At 42.6% G+C, this 14,403-nt stretch overlaps 2 protein-coding genes across 2 annotated transcripts; both read left to right on the plus strand.

The window, feature by feature from the left end:
• Positions 1 to 7,525: 7,525 nt before the first annotated feature.
• Positions 7,526 to 8,491, plus strand: MELLADRAFT_73526 (uncharacterized protein; the record flags this gene model as incomplete). The annotated part of the gene is made up of 4 exons (XM_007417869.1): positions 7,526 to 7,747; positions 7,828 to 8,191; positions 8,264 to 8,376; positions 8,462 to 8,491. The coding sequence occupies 4 exons, from the start codon at positions 7,535 to 7,537 to the stop codon at positions 8,462 to 8,464; spliced, it is 693 nt and encodes a 230-aa protein (XP_007417931.1).
• Positions 8,492 to 11,104: 2,613 nt separating this feature from the next.
• On the plus strand, positions 11,105 to 11,710 carry MELLADRAFT_113267 (uncharacterized protein; the record flags this gene model as incomplete). Its single annotated transcript, XM_007417896.1, has 1 exon — positions 11,105 to 11,710. The coding sequence occupies one exon, from the start codon at positions 11,105 to 11,107 to the stop codon at positions 11,708 to 11,710; it is 606 nt and encodes a 201-aa protein (XP_007417958.1).
• Positions 11,711 to 14,403: the final 2,693 nt, after the last annotated feature.

A 14,403-nucleotide genomic window follows, 5' to 3' on the forward strand; every position in this document is an offset into this window, starting at 1 on the left:
GAAATTGGCCGAGCTCAAACTTATTCCCGAGGTTTGACCCCTCACCTCTGAGAAGGCCGTAAGCACCGTGCATTCAGAGAGGTATAGTCTAACATGTTGGCTGGATTTTTGAAGAACATAAATTCCCATTCAGGTGTCCGATTCTTAAATTGCAGGCTCCAATCTAAAGAGTATTTTGAGGAACCTTTCACGAACCTTTCTTGGATCAGTGCATTCCTAGACCATCGCCACCAGTCCAGGACCGCGAGCGGTCATACAGCGTAGTATATTAGACATCTGCCTTGTTGTATTTTCCATTCAGGAAGAGCACCTAGCACCGGCACTCTGGAACAGTCTGGGATCCTGCTCTGCAATCTTACGCCTGCCAGCTATTTCCAAAGCACATAAATAATCTACGTATAGAATGAAAATAAGGTAAATACAGGCATGCAATGGATGCATTGGACAAAATTGTGTTACACGGTTGCTCAAAGCTTAAGCAAAAGCATTCCAGACGTCCACGAAGAATCTACGGGTGTATGCCGAGAGGCCTGGAGCGGTTGACTGATAAAGTGGCACAGCTGACCTACGGTGGGACTTTATTTGGCTGGTGGATCGTGTTTTTTGGAACACGACCAGGAAGTGTCTGATACAGCTTACGTGACTCTTACGTTGGTTGACACTCCAGGGTCACTAGTGGCAATCTGCCAATCAATTTTTTCAAATGAAGCACGAAGCATATCTTGTGAAAGTTCATGTTGGAATGAATCTGATCATGATGCAGATACCTCAATCACCCAAGAATATGATTTTGCAGCCTTGTTGAATGTTCACCACTGTACTCGGTGGTATGGTGCAGTCTTTTCCTTCACCTGACACACAAGGCTTGTTTGTAGTGAATAGCCTTATACATACTCCATCCGGAACTAACTAAGTTCAGAGATAGGAAAACTTCAACGGGAAGTATTTCAAAGATAAGATAGTAACAACTGTCTTTTCTTTTCTTTTCTTTTAGAACAACAAAAAGACAAAAAATGTGTATTACTACGTGTTGCTAAGAGAACAGAAACAGAAAGATTTGATGAAGGAAAAGAGAAAAGAAGAAAGACAAAAATAGACCCCTATGTAAGTAAAATCACAACGGTTAACAGGTCATGATGTCACATCAAGATTTTTAGAAAGAATAGCATAACAACACTTAAGAAAACATAACCAAAAATGATCACATGAACATAACCAAAATGTCCGACAAAATCAGGACAGGATCAGTCACCTTGACAAATCACACGCTGACCAAGCATTGATCACATTGTTGCTTTGATCTCTTGAGAAGGCCCCAGTCAGCAGGACATTCAACCATGGTTTTTTGTCTTTAGTAAAAAAACCACGCACTAAAGGATATTTTGGTAGCTTGAGCACCGGCCAAAGACCATGGTTTCATTGCCTAAAAAACCACAAATTGTTGTGGTTTTGGCCTCTTTCCGAGAATCCACTTTTCATGGTTTCTTTCATGGTTTTGCATGTATTTGACTGTGGTCTTGACAGTTTTTGGTCAATTTGTCCTTCTCTCAATGCCCTCAATCTTGTCCAGCGGGTTGGTTTACATCAAATTTTGCCAAAAAAAAATGATGATCATAATTTATCCTTGAGCCAATACCTCACTTGAGCTGTTGATCAAGGGGCTGAGGCAATCAGCCAATGCATCAAAGACATAGCACCTTTTGGTGACTAAGGAAGTCAATCAAGGCAGGGTTCATGAGCACCCCATGTTGACAACTTGTCTGTATCAGACATCCAGAACTCTGTTTTTTGATTCAGACTTGAAGGTTTTTGAAATTTAGCAATTTCAGAACTCACACACCAAAAATTAATGAGTTCAAAACCCGGGTGAGCCAAATTTTGGTGTCCGGGTTCAAAGTTTCACCAAATCGTGAATCTTGCACAACTCGTTTGCAATATGTTTGCCGATTTCCCTCAAGCGTACTCTGCTCGCCCCATGTATGTACAGCTACATCATACAACAATAACACCTTTCAACATTAGTCACCACAAATTCACCAATGTACAGAGCATCAAGACAGAGGATGCACGACAAAGCAAAGATGGCTCAATGGTTGGAAATGGGGTTGTTGTTGTATGATGTACAGGGATGCCACTTTGAGTATCATTGGACTCTACTTAGACTTGTGAGTACTGGTTCTTGTTGACCCATGCGGATACCTGTACTCATACAGGTACTTCAACCAAGAGTACCACATGACTATTGTACTCTCATACAGAATGAGGATGAAGTGCATGGACTCCCTTTGAACTTTACACAAAGGCAGTTGTACTCATACTCTCTGCCCGAGTTTGGCCTTGCTTGTATGAGTATTACTCATCCAAACAACCCATAACCAAAGCTGAAGCCCAAGAGAGCTATCACCAAGATCAAATAACCAAACAGTCAAACTTGAGAGGGTAGGACTACGTACTTTTCTTCTTGTCTTGTCATCAACACCATCCACTTCAAGTCATCATTATCCAAACTGACCTCTTTTGGATTCCCCTCAATTTGCCCACTGATTCAATCAACTATGAACACTGGACAACCTGGATATTGCTTTGGGTGTGGCTCAACTCCGCCAGATCTAGATGACGTGGGCCAACATCCCATGGTGTGTGCTTGAAGTAAATTTTGGCAGAATTGAAACATGTATAAGTAAGCATATTTATCTTTCTTATCTCTCAAAAAGATCTTTTTCCCAGAACTTTGTCAAATTTCTCTTGTGATCAATATCTACGCTTACTACCTTGGCTTTCTTGTGACTCACACAATCAATTCCCTCTCTAACACTATCTACTTCCCTTAATCACATCATGGGTAAATCTCCAACCACTGCTAGTGCTTCACGTTTGGAAAATAGGATCTCCCCATATGCTCGCAGGGTCACATTAGGGCCTGGATCCTCACGTCAGGCTATCCATACCTTGAAGCAATCAACCACTGCTCACAGTGAAGCTAAAGATGGAGGGAACAACTTGGTATCAAAGGACGGCAAAATACAATCAGATATCTATTATTATTTTGATGTGCATTGATTTTGTGTTTAGTCCATTGCATAAAGTTTTGATTTTCACTGATGATTTTTTTCTTACAGGAGCCTGAGGTTACCATCATTAATGTCGAAGTACCTCATGATGGCCCTATTCCTGTCACATATCACTGCCTCCACTGCATGTAAGTCTCTTCAATCATGTTCATCAGTTTTTATGCCAATACTGATCAACGTAACCATGTGAACTCAGCTCAGCTCTCTTGATAAGTCCAAACCCAGGTTCAAACTCGCTTCCCAACTCTAACCTGCACAAACACCGAAAACAATGCCCGGGATTGAAGGAAGCTTACATCAATGGAGTGCCCAGTGCAATTCCACCGGATTCAGACCCTGCTGACATGGCCACTCAAAAGAAGAATCTCCAAAGCTTGCTTGTTGGAGCAATCATTTCAAAAAACTTATTGTTCTTGGTCTTTGAGGGTGAAGAAATTCAATGTGCTTTGCGATTGATCTGCCCTTCTTTCCACTGGCCTGGTCGCACAACGATGAAAAAAATGCTGGAATCTTATATCAAGACTTGGAACATAAGCTCATGGACAAGCTTGCAGCAGTTCTGGGGAGCATCTCAACTGCCACTGACTGCTGGACCTCTCCCAACTTCCAACATACCTACATGGCAATCAATGGGTTTTACTTCGATTCAAAATTTTCCTTTTGTCGTCGATTACTGGGTTTTAAAGTAAGTAGCTTCTGACTTTCATTGTGTTTAAGTTTTCTATTCATTTTATATCCTTCACTCCTTTTGTTCAATCTGTTTAATGATCTTTCTTCTTTTTTTCAATCTGACATCTATTTTATAGGCTCTAGAAGATCGTCATACTGCGGAGAAGCTTGCTGATGTGTCATGGGACATCCTGCAAGAACAAGGAATCTTACAGCGTCACTTTTTGGTTGCCGGCAACAATGCCTCAACAAACGGAGCCATGGTTTGTATCTTGGGTGAGATATATGGTTGTGTAGGCATCTATTGGCCAGGAGGACAAAGGTTTCATGGCTGTATGTGCCATGTAATCAACCTTGTGGCTCAAGAATTCCTAGCTGGAATGGGGGAACTTACCGATGAAGAAAAGAAAAGATTTGAAGTCTCAGGCATGCCTGCGCTCTTAGCTTTGTTTGAGCCGCATGAGCCTCCAAATGTGATTGGTGGCAAAATCTCTTACAATTCAAGTGTTCAAGCAGACTCTCTCAACAACAATCCCACTCTAATGGACACTGATCTATTGTCTCAATCCAATAGTCAACTTCTTCAGGCTGATACATCCACTCCAATTCTACACAGATCCAACATTGTTGCTGAGCTACGTGAAAGAGCAAAATCAACCATAGTTGGAAGAATCCGTGCCCTATGCAACAATATACGAAAGAGACCTCAAGAGCTAGAGTGTTTCATCAAGATCAGAGACTCTGTTCACAACGACCCAGTCCTTCCCATCAATTGTCCCTCAACTCGGTGAAATTATTTTTATTATGTGGTACGTGGCATATTCCTTTTGTTTCACTTGGGCTATACCTTTCTTTCAATTAACCAAGCTGGATATGAATGTATTGTAGATTCTCTGCACTATCAGGTTGAAAAAAAGTATTGTTTGGTATACTGAAGACAGCAAGCGATCTAAATTTGCCCTCACCGCATACGACTGGGCTGCAATCGACTTCACAAAACCCATCTTGAAGATGTTCAAATCAGCCACACAGATTTTTCAGGCCAACGCAGCACGCAAACAACATGTACTCCCGGTCCTCTCAGCTCTTCAGCAGGTTCTCAAGAAACATCAAGCTTCCAGAAGTACTTGGAGCTTGGAGTGTAGCTTGTAAACAAGCTGAAGACAATTTAGTCAAGTACATACGCAAAGAGTGCAAGAGAACCCTCAAACTCTGATTGCCACCATCTTGGAACCGGTTCATCGTGGATCAATCTTTTGAAAAATCAATGCACCCATAGGAGTTGAAGTGGCGGCTAGACGAGCTCTACAAGCAGAATACAATCACTGGGCTCCCAACCCTCCACCTACAACTCCGGCTCAATGTGATGAAACCACTCAAAAAAAGAAATCTGCAAAGACTCTCAAAAGCCTGGATGACTTGTACTCGATCTTGGGCTCAAGCGCAGTTCAACACCCAATCGAACAAGATAAGGTCATTGATGAAATTGATCGATATCTTTCTCAACAGGATACCATGATGCCTCACAAGTCCATCGGTCAGTATTGGCATGTAAGCACCTCATTGCTTCATTCTTGTATGATAACTCTGATTTATACATATGTACTGACTCAATGATTGACTCAACAGAGAATGTCTGAAACCGGGACATTACCAATACTCTCCAGAATTGCCCTGGAGCATTTGACAATCCCAGCCTCTACCGCCTCGGTTGAGAGGGTGTTTTTGATCTCGGGAGATATCACAACACCCTCAAGAGGGTGCTTGACCACCCAAACAATCTGTATGCTTGTCCTTATTAGACACTGGCTAACAAACGATCAATCCACAATCAATATTGATGATCAGCAATAGTCTGCAACTTTATCTTGAGGTAAAAGAAATGTGACTCGGTACATGTCTCCTGATTCCAATCGTTCCTTTTATCTTAGTATCTGGTTATATAAAGGGAAGCAATCAATGTCTGTTGTTATTCATAACATTTCATTTTTTCCCTAGTACCTTGTTAGCTAGATACAAGCAAAGAACACAGCCATTTAGTCTGTAGTTATAAGGCCTCCGGGAAGCTGAATTATCTTCCCTTGAACACAGTGAGATTGTACCAGCTCTCCAAAAAATCTAACAGCCAAACGAGCTGCAGATATCAATGTTTGTTGTATCAAAGCAAGTCTCCCTTGAATTTTATATAATATTGTTTATTTTTCTTATATGACCTCTGGTGATGTGGAGCAACTCCCTTAACTCCATCCCCCATAATATAAAGGTGAAGCTGCTATGTACATACATAAATCTTGAGAATCGTCTTTAATCTACTGGAATTGGGTCAAGTACTCTACAAACTTGTGAGACTCATCCCACTTTACTTTACGAGTACATTAAACTGAGTACAACTCAGTTTTTTTTCTTGGTTGAGTCTTGTACTCAAAACAAAACTCAATTGGCAACGGTGGCTTTGAGTCAACAACTCATTTTGCCACCAGTACCTGAGTACTGTATTCACCGGCCTCTCGGGGCTGTGAGTCCAGCATAAGTTGAGTTTGACTCAAAGTGGCATCCCTGATGATGTAGCTGCACATACATATGCGGGGCCAACAGGGTACCACTTGAGGGCAATTGGCAAACCTATTGCAAACAAGTTGTGAACAAAATTCACAAATTGAGGAAATTTCAAACCCGGACACCACAATTTGGTTCAATTGGGTTTTGAACTAATTAATTCACGCAGTGTCAAGTTGTGCATTCACCTTACAGCCGTTGTGAGAACTAACGGTAACTTTTTTCATTTTGTGTTGTGTCAACATTTAATCCAAAACTGGCAAAAACTAAGAAAACTCCTTTTTGACCATGCGTACTGTGAGATAAAAGTATATTGCAGGAGCCAAAACAAGGTTTAGGCCTGTGACATAAAAAACAGAGTTTTGGACCAAAAATTAAACTCTATTTAAAACTTGGCAACACCCATCGCCTCAAAAGTTACAAATAGTTCTAACAACGGCTGTAGGTGAATGCACATTCTGACTCTAACCCAACTAAGTCCCTCTCGGGCAAGCAAGCTTGCGAGAGAGGGACTTATATCATATCCACAAAATTTGGCACAGGAGCCCAAAACTTTTGGTTGGAGACTTTTTCCAACCGCTATATCTCAATATCTTACAAATGAATATCCTGTGGCGCTAAGAAAAGTTTTGCTCATCCACTTTTTCTACACATGATGGTACCTTTCAATTCTTGCATTTCATTTGGGAAAGTTTTAATAAAGAGACTTGAAATAAACATTTCTCTGTAACATTCCAGACTGGCCCGCTGCAAGCCACTGACAGCTAAATTTGACAGCTGGGTCAAAAATCTGTGAGATTTTCAAGAGTTTGAAGCCTATTACATCTGCAGCAATAAAGGAAAACCAAAAAGAATCAGATGGGCATGTGTAGAAGAAGCAGATGAACAAGACTCTTCTTTGTACAAGAGGATATTTATTTGTAAGGTAATGAGATATAGTGGGTGGAGAAAGTCTCCAGCCAAAAATTTTGGGCTCCTGTGCCAAATTTCGTTGATAAGATATGCAGTCATTTAAGAAAAGCTTGCCCTCAATTGCCCGCAAAACTCGAGCGAATTTGGGGCAAGCTTTTCTTAGATGACTGTAAGCCCCTCTCTCAGTCAGAATTTGGGTCTCGGAAGTACCGAGGAGCTGTCGGGGTCCCGGGCAGCTGAAGGGCTCGGCGACCGAGAGGGCCCAGGACCACTTATAAACTCCAACACATCGATCTCAATCATTCCTCTTCCGGCCTGAAGAAACAATGTCTGGACCTCAAGGCGTGCTGGCTACCACTCATGGGGAAACTGCGTTCTTTCGAGCAGTGATTAGATACCGTCCTAGAGGAAGTCACCGACATTTTGCTGTGATTGCGATGTGCAAGGATTTAGAACGTGAACTCAACACTTTTGTTTCTACCGAGGAAGTCTGGGATCTTCTTCGTACCTCTTACAACCTTGATCTCCTCAACGAAAGGGTGTTTAGATTTTCCTTTTTTTTCTCTCCTCCCAGAACTAGGTTTTTACCACTCTGATTTCGGTTTATTGGTTAATTTAGGATCCCGATGTGATCGACGATTCCGACCCGTCCCTTACAACCAAGGATCTAGCTGGCGAACGATTTTATGAATTTCAGCTTCCGATACATCCCACAACTCCATCCGAACTTTCTTTCCTACCCTTTGTTGATCAACGTAGGCTCGACAACAACCCTTCGCCGATTTCTTCACCCGGCCCGCTTTCTGTCAAACATCCTCGAGACCATATCAAATCACTAAGAAGTGGGAGCATCACAAACTCAGTGAACGAAGGGGACAGTTGTCTTGAAGACGCTATAGCCAACGAGGACGGCATGGAAAGTGACCTCACGGAACAGGAAGAGCTAGATGATGAAGATGAAGACGACTCTGCTCCAGAACAAAGTAAGTTTTTGACATTATGCGATGCCGATGTTTTTGATATATCTCGCCATAACCAATCCCTGCTTCGTTTAGCTAAGAGCCGGAAGTGGAGAGGTCAAAGACCTTCGATCGATGCCACCAATACTCGTACTCGTCCTATTCGAAATCGAGGTAACCGCGCAAGAGGGAGAGGGCGAAAAAAGAAGGTATATAGTGACAGGTCATATCCCTAGACCATCATCTTTCTTTCACTCTATGTCCTCACCAATCCGTTCCGATCCCCCGTGGTAGTGAATCATCCGGGTTAGGTCGACCACCTCTCACAACTGTGCGGGTCTCTACCACACGACGCAGATATCGGACGATCCCAAAAAGAGATACCATCAACATCCATTTTCTCCATTCAACAAAGGCTAGAGCCGCAGGGCCCCGTTTGCGGTAAACTGGGGTTTTCTTATTTCTGTAAACTTTGCATACCTTTGTTTTTATCTATGCCACGCTCATATCGAAAGCCCAAGCTAACAAAGATGACCATTGACAACCACGGTCTCGTTCTGTATTCTATCATCCCAACAATTGAACTCCTATATATCAGCACAAGTCTCAATCATCAGTGGGATGCCTTGGTGCTCTTGCTATTTGCCATTATTGAGAACACTTAATCTTGTCATGTAGACACCCCGGGCAAACCCGGGTCATGTAGTGCATACAGGTTGCATGGTCCTGTGAACAACAGAAAAAATCCCCGCACCCAGGGTCATGTCACACTTACATGACAGGTGTTCATGGTCCATACCGTTGCTTCTCATACCAGTAACATGTATGTATAGAAGCACTGCCAAGAAAGTCCAAAACAGCCTTTATTCAGGCTTAAAGCCAGTCATAACCTGAGAAAACTAAATTGGTTTTGTTCCTTTGGTGCATACATGTTAGGATATGACCACTCAAGTCATATGGCAGGTACATAATAATGTCACAAGTCTCTCCGTTTAATTCTACATCTTTATGCCATAACACACATAATGAGTTGACACATGATCTCACCAACTGCAAGTATTTTTAATCAAAGGTAATCTCAGCTTTGACTGACTCCACTACACTCCCAACCATCATCCTCAGCAACAAATGTCTCTTTGTACTTGTCCTTGCAATACCTGCAAGGTCAGGTTCCACGGGGAAGGGCCTCTTGTCACCCCACGTACTATCACCAGCCATCTTCAAAAGCAACAGAAAGCCGCGGCAGTTCCTTCAACCAATGAATTGATTCGATTATTTGGAGGAAGTAAGCCCCCTGTGATTAGGCAGGATAAAGAAACTGGCAAGTACCCTTTGCCACTTCCCATCATCACCATAGCCTTCATATGCGCTAATTATAAAGACCCTTTTTTCAATATCAGATCCAGCTCCAAGCAATTTGAATGAGTGGTTGCTCCTCTTGCTTGTCTTAGTGGCACATCTACACATCATCTCTGGACTATCTCGAAGTGATTCAAACATTACTCTGGTTACCCTCAAATCAATTCTCCATGGCTTTGACAAAAAGATCAATATTGAGACTCTTTCAACATTTCCAATTGATGTCCAAACAGCAATAAACTGGTTGAAAATTGAACCATCTATTTACCGTACAATATGCTGTCCTGGATGTTTCAAGATTTTTCAAGCAAGTCTCAAATTAGAATACTGTGATCACCAAGAAACATTACGTAGCCGGATATGTAACACAAAACTTTTCAATCTTAATAATAAACCATTGAAACAATATTCCACCCAAAGTTTTTGGGAGTGGCTTGTCAAATTTGTCCAACGTGAAGGCACTGAAGATTTATTACAACAGTCAATCAATCACTCAAACTCATCTAATGATTCTAGTTTCCGTCGATGTATCTGGGATGGCTCTATCTTGTCTACATTCAAGGATTTGAATGGTGAGCCTTTTCACAAGCGCTTAGGTAACATTTCTTTTGGAATCTACATCGATTGGTTCAATCCTCAAGGGAACAAGATATTGGGAAAGCATAATAGTGTTGGGGTCATCATTTCATTTTGTCTCTCAATTCCTGCTAGCCATAGATATAAGCTTCAAAATCTGTTCTTTGCTGGTATAACGCCTGGACCCTCGGAACCATCTGTACTACAAATGAACAACGTCCTATATTCATTAGTCTATGAGCTGAAACAATTGTGGGTTTCTGGAATTACAGTCCCTACTCGAACACACCCCAATGGACTCCTTGTTAAGGCGGCTTTGATTGTAGCTGTCTGTGATTTACCAGCCATCCAAAAATTGATAGGCTATGCCTCTCATAGCGCAGAGATGTTTTGTTCATTCTGCTACCTCCCTCAGTCACAAAATCACAACCTCGATTTCACAACATGGAAGCCAAGAACATTTGAAGGCCATCAAACCAAATCCAAGGCTTGGGAAGCCGCAACAACACACGCACAACAAGATGACACTACGCGAAAATTAATATTTTCCGGGCCGAAAAGAAAAATTCCGGGAATTATATTTTCCGCTGCCTTCCGAACCTCAATAATTTATGACTCCAATCCCTCTCGTATTCTGTGTTCATCGTGCCTTCCACAAGTTGTATATACTTCCTGTACCTTCTTCGCTCAATCTGATGGTGACTATGAAGCAACCAATGTTCATCAAATGTGATATTCAAGAGGAATCGAGAACAAACAAAATAAATAAAACCAAGTGAATTCATCCAAAGTCTTCTAATTCAAGACTATGTTCAACTTAACACAGAGTGAGAAGCATTAGCCAACGCAATCCCAGGAGTTCCGCCTCCACGCTGGTCTCTTCTTAAACTGTCTACAAGTGCGACTTGAGCACTGGTTCATAGATAACCATCGATCAACACTTACGTCAATCACATCTCTCTCAACTTTTGAATCCAACTCTCTCACATACTATTCACAAGAATGCTTTCGCCAAAGTTCAAGACCGATGCCCGACGAGTTGTCTGCAAGTGTCAAAGTCATGAATGCTACAAAGGTTTCTATCTTGATGCCAGCGGAATCAAACAACAAGGCATAGAGGTCATTCCCGCCACGAAGGAATCACACGCCCGTGCTGACCTGCGATACCAAATCATGTCAACATCTCTTTCAGCTAACCAAGATAATTCAAACTTGAATCGACCAGCACCGACAGACGAACAAGATCAGCTCTCAGGCCCTCTAGCACGATTGGGTCTTGATCCATCCAGGAATTCGAGTGATCGGGCTACTCGAATGAATAGTAGAAGTGTCTCAGCTCCTTATACGAATTTCGACTCATTGCGTGCTTCCGTTGCTGACCGATCGAGAGAACCAGAAGAAGAAGCGGAAGGAAGTTCTTCAGCAACCGGTGTTCCATCTGATCGCAATCATGAGCTGGCTCTCTTGGAGAACGAAACACAGCCTACGGATCCTGATGTTTGCAAAGCTACAGATTCAGCTAGACAAAATGGGCTACGAGAATATGACACAAGTACGTTGAATATCTCGCTTTTTGATCTCGACGCTGAGCAGTTGAATATGTATTAACCTTTTTTTGCTTTTGTAGGCCTCTTCCACGCGTTTACATTATCATCTTTCAACCCTACGTGTCTTCATGTTGCACTCACAGCAGCTGTTATGAGTATATTCGATCATGCGACGATGTCAACTTCTGCTTGGCTGATGGACATGATGCGTGTATCTGTGGAACTCTCGATAACTCATGGCCTAGTTCCAAGAAAAACTTCGACTCCATTGAATCTTACAGAAATCCCAACTTTGAAGAGATTTCCTCGTACCATCACCACGGCAATCGGATGGTTGAAGATAGATCCACGGCTGATATACATGAATTGTTGTAAGGGCTGCTTTGCGCTGTATCCTTTATCTAAAACACCGACATGGTGTAATCATCGAATTGCAAGCATTCCTGGAGGACCACCAGATCACTCAATCGAGGCCAACATTGAAATTACTGCGGAAGCTGAGGAGCAATCATCTGTGTGTGATCAAGATTTCGAAGAAGAGACCTGCGGAGGGCCTCTACTACGGTTCTTCCGAAGTGAGCAAGTACCGGTCCGGCGTTACGCTTTTCAAGATCTAAGTGAATGGATTGCTCGTTTATACTCTCGACCTCTCTTCGAGGAATGGCTTGATGAGTCTTTGGTCGAATCGAGACGACCTTTCAATCCGAATGAAGATGTGTATGACATCCATGGATCACGGGTCTGGAAAGAATTCTGTGGACCAGACGGTCAACAATTCACGGCAACTAGTGGAAATTTAGTTTTTGGAATGTTTATCGATGGCATCAACCCGTTTGGAAACAAGCAGAGTGGACATCATGATTCAATCACATTTATAGTTCTCATCTGCCTCACTTTACCCATCCGAGTTCGAAATCGGCCAGAAAACATATTCCTTGTTGGAATTGCACCAGGTCCTCGAGAGCCGGCACTCGAACAGATCAACTGGATACTCAAGCCGATTGTTGCACAGCTCCAAGCACTATGGGAGCCAGGGTTGCTCTTGTCTAAAACTCATCAGTACAAAGACGGCCGAGTCATTCATGCGGCATTATTAGTATTCATCGCAGATATCCCGGCTCTCAGACGATCACTTGGATTTCCAAGTGCTACCAATAACCACTTCTGCTCATTTTGCCTACTCGAAAAGAAGGACATCCAGAACTTCGACCAAGCCACGTGGCCCATCCGCACATGCTCTCAGCATAAAATATGGGCATATCAAGCCCGTGATGCGACGACTGTCAAGGAAAGAAAAATTATATTCAAAACACATGGAGTCCGCTATTCTGTATTGAATGACTTAGAGTATTGGAATATAGTAGATTTTCATGTAGTTGATTCAATGCATAACCTACTCCTCGGCCTCCTTTCATGGCACTTACGAAGGTTTTGGTCAATGACAGACATGAAGAACGACGAAGATGAGCTACCGCCTGTCACTAAAAAAGAGCTGCTGGAACTTTTTGACGAGAATTCCAATTTTGAACAACATCAAAGTATAGTTCCTGATCAAGAGAATGTTGCTGACAACAATGGTGGGACCATCCACGATATTCCTTCGCCTGATCTGAGCAGCGAGAGCGAGTTTGATCCGCTAGGTGATCCTGGGTGGGACTCTGAGTGGATTTCGCCGCCACTTGGTGAGGTCATCTTCGACAAAACAATGCTACAGGCTATCAATTCTCTACTTCCAAGAATCCATATACCTACCTGGATAAAACGTGCGATCCCTGTCGTTGGAAAGGCATCTTTTGGCAAGTTGAAAGCAGACGAGTGGAGAAATCTCTTCACAATCCAACTACCTTTGACTTTAATTCCGATATGGAGCGGGCATGATCATGTGAAGACTGCACTCCTTCGAAACTTTTGTCATCTGGTCTCTCTGGTTAACTTGGCCTTGAAGCGGGTGATGAATGAAAAGAAGATTGATCGGTATTGGCATCACATCCAGGAGTATCTCAAAGGTTCTATTGTCCTATTCCAACATTGTAATCTTGCGCCGAACCATCACATGGCAATTCACCTGGCAGACTGTCTTGAGCGCTTTGGTCCGGTACGGGCCTGGTGGTCTTTTCCTTTTGAGCGTTTGATGGGGCAAATTCTGAAAGGCTGCCACAATAACCATATTGGTAAGTCTTCAAGAATTCACTGAAGAGATTCATCCTGATTTGCAAGCACCTGCTAATGCAGTAAATGAAATATGTTTGCAGGCGAACTCGAAATCACTTTCATGAAGAATTTCTGTCGCGCTGGGAATCTTTCTGCCCTTATCAAAGACGATCAACTTCCTGAGACCCTCAAGCCGTATGCGACACGCCTGGAATCACTCTATGATCCACCTCCTGCAGCTAAAAAGAAACTATCCAACTCAAAGCTCGAACCCATCGCAAATTCGACTCTTGCGCTTTTGTTAGAGCAATTAAATGAAGACACAACAGACAGACGCACTTGGGTCCTTCCAGATCAAAGGTGTCAGAAATCAAAGAAGGATACCAGTGATTTGATACCAATCACTCCACGCGCATTCTTCTACAAGCAAATTGAACACTTGGACGTCCACTTCGCATCATTTACTTCGAATCCAAATAATAGCTTCATCACTTTCAATTCCACTCCCAATAAAACCCGTACATTTGGCCGAATCTTTTCAATATTTGTCCATCGTCGATCGCCAACACCTTCTGAAAACATTGTAGACACTTGGTTACATGT

Source organism: Melampsora larici-populina (genome assembly GCF_000204055.1).
Source record: "Melampsora larici-populina 98AG31 unplaced genomic scaffold MELLAscaffold_80, whole genome shotgun sequence".
Lineage (NCBI taxonomy): Eukaryota > Fungi > Basidiomycota > Pucciniomycetes > Pucciniales > Melampsoraceae > Melampsora > Melampsora laricis-populina.